At 42.3% G+C, this 13,735-nt stretch overlaps 1 protein-coding gene across 7 annotated transcripts in view; it reads left to right on the forward strand.

The window, feature by feature from the left end:
• The window catches only part of FNIP1 (folliculin interacting protein 1), an 87,501-nt gene extending 77,358 nt beyond the window's left edge, over positions 1–10,143 (forward strand). For 4 of the 7 annotated variants that reach the window (XM_083487966.1, XM_083487967.1, XM_083487968.1 and 1 more), the window contains 5 exons: positions 47–1,469; positions 2,250–2,418; positions 4,451–4,648; positions 5,469–5,584; positions 6,948–10,143. In XM_083487966.1, the coding sequence (XP_083344092.1) occupies positions 47–1,469; positions 2,250–2,418; positions 4,451–4,648; positions 5,469–5,584; positions 6,948–7,026 (1,985 nt within the window). In that variant the 3' untranslated portion in view covers positions 7,027–10,143. The remainder of the gene's footprint in view (positions 1–46; positions 1,470–2,249; positions 2,419–4,450; positions 4,649–5,468; positions 5,585–6,947) is intronic. The other 3 variants (XR_014522204.1, XR_014522205.1, XR_014522206.1) reach the window with 1 other exon arrangement.
• Positions 10,144–13,735: the final 3,592 nt, after the last annotated feature.

Below are 13,735 nucleotides of genomic sequence, written 5' to 3' on the forward strand. Positions count from 1 at the left end.
CATGTGTTGTGTAATTATCATACTACTTTTATATTCCGTCCTGTAGGAGACCTGTATGGAGCTATTGGGTCACCTGTCAGACTATCAAAAACAGTTGTGGTTGGCAAACGACAAGACCTTGTGCAACGTTTGCTGTACTTCCTCACTTACTTCATCCGATGCTCTGAACTGCAAGAGACTCATCTTCTGGAAAATGGAGAGGATGAAGCCATAGTGATGCCTGGCACCGTTATCACCACCACACTAGAGAAAGGGGAAGTAGAGGAAACGGAGTACGTGCTGGTCACAATGCACAAGAACAGAAGCAATTTAGCCTTTCAGGAGTCTGAAGAAATGAGGAGTTCTAATTGCAGCTGTAAATATTGCAAAGGCCCTCTTAACCCTACCCAAAATACAGAGGCTGTTTCAGGACAGGAAAGAGAAGATACCCAGAATATCTCAAAAGTGGAGGCTGAGGCTCTTTCAGATGAATGCAGGGCTGCACCTGCTAACTGCCAAGAAAGACCTGCTGATGTCAAGCAATTCAAAGAAACATTGACCTCTTGCCTGGATATAAAGTTAGAAAAAGAGGTCTTCTTAGGATCAGCCGCAGTAGAAACCTGCGTGTTGGCAGAATCCAGACTGGAACCAACAGGTGGATCGTGGAGGAGTGAGGAATCATTAGATTCTGCTAATCAGGCTGTTGAAGTAATGAGATCTACAAGTGCAATGGTAGAGAAGAAGCCTCCCGACAAAATCTCATCGGATGCAATTCCTTGCAGCACGGCTGAGGCTCAAACAAAGGTGACCTTCCTCATTGGAGATTCCATGTCACCTGATTCGGATATCGAGCTCCGAAGTCAAGCAGCAGTGGAGCAGATGGCCAGGCACAGCAACCAGTTGGATGCTGAAGAAAGAGTACCTGCTGATCAGAACTGTGAAGCAACACAAACCCTTGAGGACCAAAAGAGAGATCAGAATACGCCTGAAGTGTTTCCTGAGGTTGCCAGAGAGATCCAGAATTGGACACCTTATGGTGCAGAAAGTGCAAGCTTGCTTGATGAATATGAGGAAAGTTCAGTAGAAAACAGGACTATTGATGATATTCCAGTAAAAGGAACAACAGACATTCTAGATCCTAGCAGTAGCTTAGAGTTTCCCCCAAAAGTGTGTACAAAGAACAAAAAGCCCCCCAGTGAATTTTGTAAGTTTATGGAATCTGTTCGTCAAGAGACTTGCAAAAACTGCTTTGCAGAGCTGGACCAAAGAGACAAAATCTCTATGTGTGTCCCCCATGGGGACAGAGAGAACTTTGAGAAAAAGGCTGACCCAGGTGTGGATTGGGACATTCCAAGAAATGAGAGCTCAGACAGTGCCCTTGGTGACAGTGAAAGCGAAGATGCTGCTCATGATGTGGCCAGAATAAACAGTAACTATTACGGAGCAGAGCAAGAAGAGTGGGCAGAAGAAGAGGACATACCTTTTCCTGGGTAAGTATTTCTGACCGAGATTAGGCCAAATGTATTACATCCCTACGAAACAATGGCATTAGAGTTAAAAGGCAAACAGGGCATCTTAGAGACAGAAAATACTGTGTATATATTATAGAAATAGATTGTAATCTCATTGGATGGATCCAGTCTACTTTGGTCTTGCTTTAGCCCTATTGAAGTCAATGCGAATTAAGTTACCCATGACTAACTTGCACCTATGCATTTCAGTAGGAGTAAAGCATAACTTAGTCTGGATCCAGCCCTATGCTTTCATCATGCAAGTGATACAGCATTGATTATTTCAGCTGGACTCTCCCCCAGCTGGGCATTAATTTAAGCAATGCAGCAATGTAAGAGTTGCTTATTTCACTGAGGCTGCAACTTAAAAGAGGCTCTAATTACCTTTCACACTTTGTGGAGTATACTGCTAATTTAGGAAAGTCTATTAAAAGAACAGCACTTGACTAAGGGAACAAAAACTGTTACAATTATTAGTTTCAGCGCTGGTTCATATAGTTTAGGTGTTTGTACTTTATCCTGTCCTCAAACTGAAACTTTCTTTCAACCCATTTCTAACATCTTCTACCCTTGGATCAACAATGAAGACAAAATGATTCCCCCAAAGACTGCCATCCAGCCTTGTGGTTTACGTGATTCCTGTCCCACTGAAGCAGAGGGTCTTAAGTGTACATAAACTGTGCACTAGATTGCACACTGAAATAGAGAGAAAACAGTGCTAGTTGTAGTATACATGCCCATGTTATACCTTTCTTTCAGGTCAAAATTAATTGAAGTGAACTCTGTCCAGCCCAGTATTGCCAATTTTGGAAGGTCCTTGCTAGGTGGCTACTGTTCATCTTACGTACCTGACTTTGTTTTGCAAGGAGTAGGAAATGATGAGAAACTGAGACACTGTTTGATGTCAGATTTGTCGCATGCGGTACAGGTAATTTAAACTATATCCAACAGATGAATTTATATTTGACAGTCAACAAAAGGAAATATTTCTGGAGCCTGCTGGAGTAGGAATGAAGTTGTAATTCTGTTAAGCATTTCTGATTTCCACAATCTCATTTAACAAAGATTCCTAACGGTCACAGAGATGAGAAACATTTATGCAGTATAGAACAACAGTTTTTGAGACTTATGAGTTGGAGGGTTGCTGCCAATATCCTTTGTAGTGTGGAGTCTGATATGGAAGTACCATGATTAACATTTTGGGAAGCCTCTTAAATTATACTTAAACAAACAATAAAATATTGACAGACTGCTTGCTAATTTTGCAGCCAGTTAGGTTAAACAAAACCATTCGATATCAGATTAAGATAAGGCCCCGATAAAAGCACTTTAAAAGTAAGTGGTAAAAATCTAGAAAGAGCTTGTTGTCCTTAAGTCTTTTGGATATAGTGTTCTTAGAAATTGGCACAAATCTATTGGGGATGCCTTTTTTCCCATTGGCAGTCAAATTTCTGAACCTCTAAGTTCTATGACGATGAAGATCCTTTAAAATCAAAATCACCTTACCTTGTAAGCCACCTTGTCATCTGATTTAGCCAGGAGCTGAATGCAGTGTCCATGTAAAAGTCTGGAAGGCACAAGGGTGGGGAACCTCTGTCCCCTCTAGATATTGCCGGACTACAGTTCCCATCATGGCCTTCCAATGACTATGCTAACTGGAAATTGCAGTCCAACAATACCTGGAGGACCACAGGTTCACCAATACTGTGAGCTACTGGAGGCAAGCAAAAGGAAGGCTGCTGCCATCACTTTCTGGCTCCTAAGACCTCCAAGCTATCTGTTTCCCCACAGATAGGATTTTTAAAATGTTCTTATCAAATCACTGGGGAGGAAATGATAAATGGTTAAAAAAATCATTACCAACATATAAAATTAATAATGGACTATTAAGAAGGACAATAATGGACAATATATATTGAACATTACAATTAGAAATGTCTATTTTAAATGGCTTTTTAAGACAAACAGTTGGCTTAAACTTATCCTTCAACCATTTTTGGTGTTACAGGAGCCTTTAGATCAAAAGTACACTGGATGTAGAAACTAACATTTTGTTTCTAGAAGTACTGTGTCTTTTTACTTGAAATGAATGCTTCCCACCCCCTTTTTATACCAAAAAAGAGAGAAAACTGTTATGTTTTCCCCCTAGACTATAATTTAACTTCAAACATCAACAATAGTCATGGGGAATATACATAGAGAATATTGTACCTTAGCTGTGAAAATTAAAAGTATCCTTGTTTGCTCACATTGTTTTTCTAATATTGGGAATTAAATCAGTTGAGGACCCCAAATCTGAATAATGCAGACATGCTTAATCTGTGTTTGTGCGTGTGTTTTTAAAAAGAATACAAATGAAAAATACTTCAAACCCATTATTACATAAGTGTTTCCTTGCACCCTCTGCTGGTCTTCTTGCAGTATCAAGTAGAAGCTTAACTGAGCCATATCTAAACTGATCCTACTTGCTCAGACCAGAGAAAAATGCAAAGTTAGCAAGGGGTAATTTTGCAAAGAGAAAAGGGCAAAACAGTTTTAAGATGTTTTGAGCTTTTAACTAGTTACAGGATTTTAAATTATATATCTTTTCAATAACCCGTGAGACTTGGAAGTTTCCTTATACATCAGAAGGGGGCACGTGTGCACACACAGAGAGAAATTCAAACAATATTTTAGGCATGTCTAAGGGTTTGCTTTTATTGTGCTTCAAACAGGACCTGGTTCTTGGCTGCACTGAATGCAGTGAAAGTTTAATCGCTATATTTTTTAGTGCTAGGATTTAACCCAAAGCACATGTGGCAAAGTGCATGCACAACTACTAAATTCTTCCAAGTGTTCATGCCAAGGTTACTTTTTTTTCAAGGAGTGTTCGCAAACCCGACTGATGCTCAGAAAAAATGTATTTATTTATTCACAATGTTTATTGTGGCTTACGCCTCGTATTTTTCTTTGCCTTCTAGCACCCTGTTCTGGATGAACCAATTGCAGAAGCTGTTTGCATTATCGCAGACACGGACAAATGGACAGTACAAGTGGCCAGTAGCCAGAGGCGAATCACTGATAACAAACTCGGGAAGGATGTGCTAGTTTCTAACCTTGTCTCCAACCTGCTTCATTCCACTCTTCAGCTTTATAAGCATAATTTATCTCCAAATTTTGTAAGTACCCAACCTGTGAGGCAAGATGAAATCACAAAGCTTAATCAGAATGAGGGTATTTTTTTCCTGGCACCACTCTGATTGAAGATGGACAGATAGACAGACAGATAGATAGGTCTTGCCATTCAGGATACAAATTCTACTAAGAGGGCTTACAAGTAATATACAGTGGTACCTCAGGTTAAGTACTTAATTCATTCCGGAGGTCCGTTCTTAACCTGAAAATGTTCTTAACCTGAAGCACCACTTTGGCTAATGGGGCCTCCTGCTGCCGCCGCACCGCCGGAGCACGATTTCTGTTCTCATCCTGAAGCAAAGTTCTTAACCCGAGGTACTATTTCTGGGTTAGCGGAGTCTGTAACCTGAAGCGTATGTAACCCTAGGTACCACTGTACAATTATGTAATTTTAAAATAAAATAAAAATAGTCACTTGTGAAATGAGGTAAATATTACCTCATTTCACAAGCTTCCACAAACAGTTGCTGAAATAGAGTGTATAAATTTCACATAGGCGAATTTTTCCACAACACTTACATTTCCCTGTTTCAGCTCATCCCTGGTTATATTCAACAACATAGCCATCTGGTTACAGTAGATGATAAAGGCCCAAACAGAACGTAACCTGTTAACATCTAATCAGTCACTTCGGTACTTTAAAAAAAGAAAGATGTAATTTGATCTAACTCCTCAATGGAGGAAATAAACTCAGAATGTATTTACGTTGATGTACCTTGAAGGTAGCATAGTTGGATGGACTGCCATTTTGACTGAGATTAGGGACTGGTTTGTGACATTGTTTCTCTTTTCTTTTGCCTCCAGTGTGTCATGCACCTTGAAGATCGATTGCAGGAGCTGTACTTCAAGAGCAAAATGTTGTCTGAATATCTCAAAGGCCAGATGCGAGTGCATGTGAAGGAGCTGGGAGTGGTACTGGGGTATGGTCCATATAGCTTCCTTGTCCTCAGCTCTTATGTAACCTTATCCTGAACACACAGCCTAGACTAGTAGACGAAGCTGTAGGGCTATTTGTGTCAAGATTTTGCTCATTGTTAAATAGCAGTGCCATTGATAAGGCTGTACTATAAGGTGCAATCTTCTCATTTTAAGCATACAGTGGTACCTCGGGTTAAGTACTTAATTCGTTCCAGAGGTCTGTTGTTAACCTGAAACTGTTCTTAACCTGAAGCACCGCTTTAGCTAATGGGGCCTCCTGCTGCCGCCGCACAGCCGGAGCACGATTTCTTTTCTCATCCTGAAACAAATTTCTTAACCTGAGGTACTATTTCTGGGTTAGCGGAGTCTGTAACCTGAAGCGTCTGTAACCCGAGGTACCACTGTATTCTACCCAGCTGCAGAATTCTTCAGAACGTGAAAGGTTTTTAATGCACGTGCTGCTTAGGAAATAAGTTAGTTTTCCAGCTGTGCTTGGAATCAGCAACTAGGGCAGGCATAGGCAAACTTAGCCCTCTAGATGTTTTGGGACTACAATTCCCATCATCCCTGACCACTGGTCCTGTTAGCTGGGGATGATGGGAGTTGTAGTCCCAAAACATCTGGAGGGCCGAGTTTGCCTATACCTGAACTAGGGTAACAATTCCATTCTCATTTCCTTGCGCATTGAAGAAAGCATGCATAGGATTGTGCTGTAAACCTCAAACTACAACCTACCCATCAAAACCTAGCCTACTGCTGTCCCCCAAGAACAATGAGAAGTGGTCCTTGAAGATTAGCAGCTGTTTGCCTAGTGAAAAGTGCACACCACCTCTTTACAGAAGAAGCAAGTCTTTTTATAGACTTTAGACAAGGAGGGTCTGTAACAGATGGCCTGTTGAGAAATTAAAGGGGAAAGTGCAGAGGTGTTAATTCCCATCTAGTTTTAAGAATGCAATCTAAATTTCAACCCAAGGGTCTAATCTAAGATTCATTGGGTCTGTTGGAATTTTTTCATTTGCTTCAGTTAACTTTGGGTCCCAAGACAGCTGGAAACAATTAAATCTTTAGTAATACAGACCTGTCGCCAGAGGGAATGCTGCTTGTGACAAACAACCTGGTCATGTGTGTTTATGATATAAATTAGCATGCTCTTTAATTATATAAATGCATATGGGCTACTGCAATATATTTGGAGTGTCTTGACAGTTCAAAGGCTTTATTTCTTTTTAAACATACAACTGCTGATGTTTTAATAGTCTAAGTGCAGGTACCTTGACATGAGACAAATATTATGCCATGTTAATAAACTGCAGAATATTGAGATTGCGAGCTTGGATTGAAAATGCCCATCTGTCTTTCTTTCAGGATTGAATCCAGTGACCTCCCTTTACTGGCAGCTGTAGCAAGCACCCACTCTCCTTACGTTGCCCAGATTCTGCTCTAAAATACCAAAGGGCAAAGACAATAACTTTATTTTTTATAAAGTGGAAGACAAGGAAGCAAACATGAACCGTTCTTGTCCGGCCTCTTTCTTGCCCTCAGGCAAATAGGCTGAACAGCTTGCTGACTTGACTGTGTGCCTCTGCAACTGAATACATGATGTGCAAACAAATGAAGTTGTTTCCTTCCTTCCATCCATCCATCCTTCCTTCCTTCCTTCCTTCCATCCATAAAAAAATAAGTAAAAGACCAGATCACTAGAGAAGACACTAGAACTTGGAGGGCTGGCTTGGGCAATAACTTCTGAAATGCATATAACTGCAAACTGTTAAAATCACAGGATTACTGGAGGTTAGAACTCTTCATAACCATATGCAGGGCTGTTACTGTTTATACAAGAGAATAGAACCAGCTGGCTACTTGGTACAAATTAGGAGAGCATTTAAAACAAATAACAACAAAGCTACAGCTATTTGTAACAGTTTTAACCATTTCCGTGCTAGAAGTTGAGACTGCTGAAGATTTCTTTCTTTCTTTTACTGGGGGGAATGTTCAATTTACATGGAGGTAAGGGACTTGGATCGTAGCCTGCTAATAGCACTCACCTCAGAAATGTGTTTGCAGGCATTTCCCCGTGGATATGATGTCTGGGAGTTCAAGCCAAGAAACACGTCTCATTTTACCATACTTTGGGTGTGTAATCGACATTATGCTTTTGATGTTGTTCTGATGTTGTGTTGCTATCTAAGTACTCCAGAAAACAGAACATTTGGCCTAGGAAATGTTAAATGAAATTTGTCTCCCACATTTTGTTAATGTTGATTTAAAACACAAACACACACACAAGACTTTATTTACTTTGATCTTGTCCTGTTTGAAGCACAATAAATAAAAGTTGCCTGCCCTCCAGGCCCTTTAATATCTAGGTGATTCAGGTGCTTAACTTCATAAAACATAAAATTTGCAGATTTCAATATGAAAGAGAGATAATGTATACCATAAGAGCCAAAACTGGATACAGAATAAGAGTACTGAAAAAATGTTGCCCTTAACTACTTAAGCAAATTTTGTTTTGAAGCATCAGATTTTGTTTTACACCACAGTTTAACAGTTGCATCAGCATCATTTAGTAGAAGCTACTCTGATGATGCCACCATGTTTGTTAATAATTGACTTAAATAAAAAAGAGTAGCTATGTAGTCCCTTCCCCCTCATAGTTTTATCCTTGATTAAGCAATAACATCAAATATTTCTAATGAGGGAGCCATAATTTATAAGACATGCATATAAGTAGATGAATAGATAATATTCTGAGCAGGCTCTACTACCTCACTTTGAATATTGGGACATACGGGCTCATTTTTCCTAGCATCTAGCACCACTAACCATATGTTCGTCATTAATTATTTTAATTATTAGTGTTCTGAATTTCATATGTCATCCCACAGGGAAAATTAAAAGTATATATTTCCTCATTTACTAAAATAACACCTGCCATGCCAGACCTTTTAACTGTTTGCTCTCTGTGCAGGTGAAAATTGCAGTCCTGGAAACAATTGCATGCCCGGCTGATTTTTGGTTCCGCTTAAATCCTGCAAATAGTTTCATAATTTAAGTCTCACACCACCTTCGGTTGAGACTATTGCATTTGCTCAAGTGCTTTTGCTTCTTCAGGCTGAAGTGTTTAGACATGGGTACATAGGTTGAAGATTACAATTGTGCGCCCTGATCTGACAGCTGCACCATATAGAGCAGGGGTTGTCACACAGCTGAAGAAGCATCCTGTACAAATGGACCAAGAATGCCCTGCTATGCTTTCTTAGGGATTTCAGACAGAAGGAGCTAGCCCATATCGAATCAAAACTTTTGGTCCACTTAGTTTAGTAATCTATATTCCGATTGGAATTGACTCTCCCAAGGTCTCAGAGAGAGGTCTTGCTGCGCCCTGTCTCTAGATCCTTAAGTAGAAATGGCAGGGATTGAATCGGGGACTTTCCATTCAAAACATTTGCCCTGCTGCTGAGCAGTACCTCCTCCCTAAAAAATTGCTTACCCCAGAACCCCAAGATTTGCACTGTTCCTAGATTTAATGGTGGCATACGATGTCTCCTGTCCTTCACCCCACACTTCCTTTCCATCCATTTCTGCATTGTTTTACAACAGTGTGCGCAGCTGCTAGGCTACATCACTTGATGGTGGGTTTTGCTGTTTCAGAAACAGCCGTTCAAGTTGCTCCCTAGGTGAGCTGACACTCTGAAGTGTGGTGTTCCAATGTATCAATCCTACACACCGACTTGCAAGTGCAGTTGCATGTAGGATCAGTAAGGCGGCCTGATAAAATCTTCTATTCAAGCAGTAATAAGTGTTGCCATAGATGTAGTCTCTCACATGCCTTCAAAGGCATTGGATAACCAAACGCTACCCATCTCTCCCCAGCATTGGGTTCATTTGAGATGCAAGAATAAATATTTTTTATGCTTGTCCGAATGATATTTCTGGAATGGTTACTGTGCAAAAGACATTGTAGCATGATGGCATGCTTTCCTGTGACTGATAATTGTTTATGGTACATGCAGAATCAAGGTACTACCTACACCTGTTTGTTTGGATTTTTGTTTTTTTTAAAAAAAGGGAACTATAACAGCACTGTAGTGTTGACCTCTTAATGTATCATGCTTTTCAGAACAATGTATATGCAAAACTAATCTCTTTGATTTTTGCAATATTCCCAATGTCCATTAATATGTCTTAATTTTAAGGCTGAGAATAAATTTTAAGTGTATTACACATACATACTAGCAAATGTCTTTCTACCGCAGCCTGCAAATGCAAGGCTGCCAAGAAAAGCGGGGAAATCCAAAGCTGGATTTTAAATCTCGCCTTTTAAAACCCGTTAGTTAAGATAGATGTTTCAAGAGGGTTTGTTTGTTTGTTTGTTTGTTTTTGGTCTCCTCTAAATTATGTAGATGGTGGTATGTGTAATATGCTGGGCAAAATGTACATACTTGTTATCTTTTGTGTTTTTGTATATATATATTTCCCAAGATGTGCACTTGTATTATAATAACCATTCCCAATTTTAGGGGAACTTTGTGCAATAAATACAATATTGTCCATTGAATTGCTAGTTTTCTTTGTCTTGTTTCCACAGGGCTGTTGGTGAGAGAGTATTTCGTAAAGAAAAATGTTGCAATCCAGAAAGTTGCTTCAGGTACTCCAAGGGCCTTGAGGCACTCTGTGAAACCTTTAATTTTTTTCCTTTGAAAAGGCAGATCCTCCCTCCTACCAGGGGCGGAGGAAGGGGTGTGTGGTGGGGGCGGGCAGACCCGGGTGTCACCACTGAGGGGAGTGACAAAAAGCTGGGCGGCACTCACCACGGAGCCTGCAGCGCACCTGAGCCACACGTCTCTCCTGCGAGTGATGCAGTGGCTTGGGCACCTGCAGACTCCACGCTGCCCCAAATGGTCTGCCCGTCGCCTCCCCCTCAGCTGTAGGGCGGCTGAGTGGGATGAGGCAGGCAGACTCCTCAGGCCCCACGTAGCGTCCTGCCCCGGTTTGCCCCGCCCCCACGGTGGCTGGCCCCACCCCCAGGCACCACCCCAGGCGCCCGATCGGCTTGCTCCACCGCTGCTTCTCCTACCTGTATCACAAAACTCAGTCCAACTTCTCCAAAGTGATTGCCATAAAGCAGGGAACACTGCTGTTGAAGCCCAAAGTGCGTCTACCACCTGGGTTTGGTCATGCTTCTTGTTCTTTAAATTTTGTACTGTGGTGCCCATGTTGAACGTGAGATACCTGCAGTGCTGTGCACATCCACCTGATTCACCCACCCTCTTCTCATGTGATGTTGTAGGTTCCCCATGCAATTTAGAACATAGATTGCACAAAGTTTAAAATCACTTGGGGATTCTGCTAACTTACAGCCAACTTCTGTCCTCATTCTCCTACAATGACTGAAAAGCAGGGTCTCTGGCTAGCAGGAGACATGACAGTGAGGACAAGTGTGAGCCTGTTGTCCCCGCCCCCCGCCCCCCATACACTGGTAATTGTGTGGAAGAAGAATGAGAGGAATAGTTCTAAGGATTTGAGGCCCAGAGGTTCAGCCAGTCTGCTCCAGATGCTTCACCACCATGAATTGCATCTTCCAATACAATGGAAGGGCGGAATAGTTATTTTTACCACCAGCACAGTCATGACATAGCTGTAACATGAGTCTATCTGAATGGAGACATTCCTTCTTTTTGAAAATACCAGCATTAGTAAATGCTATCTTCTTCAATGAAACTTTGGGTGTATACTTTTGCCATTCAGTTTACAGTACCCTAGCTGCGGTCTAGAAAAAGTGCAGATGTGCGCTATTCTTGCCATTCAGTTTACACTACCTGCTTCATGAGCTCAAGCACATGGGGGTGGGTGAGGTTGTTGCTGTTGGTTTTTTTTTTGCATCTTTATTTTAGATCTTGTGATGGTTGAGGAAATTGTTTAGTTAGGTTGTGGGTTTTTTAATGTTTTATTTATTGTTTATGACTTCTTATGTTGTTAAGGGACGCGGGTGGCACTGTGGGTAAAACCTCAGTGCCTAGGGCTTGCCGATCACATGGTCGGCGGTTCGAATCCCCATGGCGGGGTGAGCTCCCGTCGTTTGGTCCCAGCTCCTGCCCACCTAGCAGTTCGAAAGCACCCCTAAGTGCAAGTAGATAAATAGGGACCGCTTTATAGCGGGAAGGTAAACGGCGTTTCCGTGTGCCGCGCTGGTGCCGGCTCGCCAGAGCAGCTTCATCATGCTGGCCACGTGACCAGGAAGTGTCTCCAGACAGCGCTGGCTCCCGGCCTCTTGAGTGAGATGGGCGCACAACCCTAGAGTCGGACACGACTGGCCCATATGGGCAGGGGTACCTTTACCCTTTATGTTGTAAAGGTAAAGGGACCCCTGACCATTAGGTCCAGTCGTGGCCGACTGGGGTTGCGGCGCTCATCTCGCTTTATTGGCTGAGGGAGCTGGCGTACATCTTCCGGGTCATGTGGCCAGCATGACTAAGCCGCTTCTGGCGAACCAGAGCAGCGCATGGAAATACCATTTACCTCCCCACTGGAGCGGTACCTATTTATCTACTTGCACTTTGACGTGCTTTTGAACTGCTAGGTTGGCAGGAGCAGGGACCAAGCAACGGGAGCTCACCCTGTCGCCGGGATTCGAACCGCCAACCTTCTGCTTGGCAAATCCTAGGCTCTGTGGTTTAACCCACAGCACCACCCATGTCCCTTTCTTATGTTGTAGTTATGTGTGTTTTTTTCTTGTTGTGAGCTGCCTTGAGTGTGATTCGAACAGTGGGAAGGCGACATACAAATAAAATTTTGAATGAATGCATGTATGTATAATGCATGTATGTACTGTATAATGCATAAATTTAAGGACAGGGCAGAGGAAGGGTGTTTCAAGCATGATAAACACAGTCTAACTCAGGGATCAGCAAACTTTTTCAGCAGGGGGCCGGTCCACCGTCCCTCAGACCATGTGGTAGGCCAGACTATATTGGGGGGGGGGGGAATGAATGAATTCCTATGCTCCACAAATAATCCAGAGATGCATTTTAAATAAAAGGGCACATGGTCTAACTGTTTCAGCAGTGCTGGCAGTGTTTTGTTTTTTCAGATTTCTATCGAAGGCACTACTGGATACTATCCCTGAAACTGTATTGAGGAAGCAGCTGCAAGCAGATAAAGCTGCCGACTTTTGACCGAGCATGTTTCATTTTTGAGAAACGGTTGTTCATGGGTGCGACAGGTGCATTCTGAGCGCTCAGAACTTTTCTGGAGCAAGGCAAGGCTGATAACCTAAGTATCTGAATCTGCCACGAATCAGGTTTCTCTGCTTTCTCTCCCTCCCGCCCCTTGTTTTTTTCTGTGTAATATTGCATTGCTTGTTCTTCAAGTAAAACTCCCTTTTTAACTTGCTTTTTGTCCTCAGTCAGATCGTTGGCCCATCTAGCTCAGTACTGTCTACATCAGGCATGGCCAAACTTGGCCCTCCAGCTGTTTTGGGACTACAACTCCCATCATCCCTAGCTAACAGGACCAGTGGTCAGGGATGATGGGAACTGTAGTCCCAAAACAGCTGGAGGGCCAAGTTTGGCCATACCTGGTCTACACTGACTGGCAGCAGCTCTCTATAGAGTTTCAGATGGGTCACTCTGAGTCCTTCCAGGAGATGCCGGAGATTGAATCCAGGAGCTTTGCATGCAATGGATTTGCTCGACCACTGGACCATGGCCCTCCAGATGTTATTGGATTCAATCCATCAAGCAAAGCTGGATGCTCAGTGGTCAGGAAAGATGGGAGTTGCAGTTGCATAATATCTGGAGGACCACAGGTTCCTTCATCCTTGCGCCGTAGGATGCTTGATTTTATAATGGCCTTATAAAAAGGGATGGTTGCTAGGTATTCACAACCCTATATGTTTTCTTATTTGCATGGCATATTCATCTGATGAGCAGTGCCTGTGGCATAGAGTGGAGGCATCCTGGACTTGGTCAAGTCATTTGCAACATGTAAAAGTGGAGCAGGATTAGAATAGCAACTGCCCCGTATCCCATCATGGAAACTATGGATGAGAAAGTGATGTCATCATCAAGTTTCTGAATGGCCTCACATGAGCCACCTCCTGCTTGTTGCGCAGTAGCTGCTTTTAAATATATGTGTATATATTAAAATCA

This window comes from Podarcis liolepis (assembly GCF_965112155.1).
Source record: "Podarcis liolepis genome assembly, chromosome: 2".
Lineage (NCBI taxonomy): Eukaryota > Metazoa > Chordata > Lepidosauria > Squamata > Lacertidae > Podarcis > Podarcis liolepis.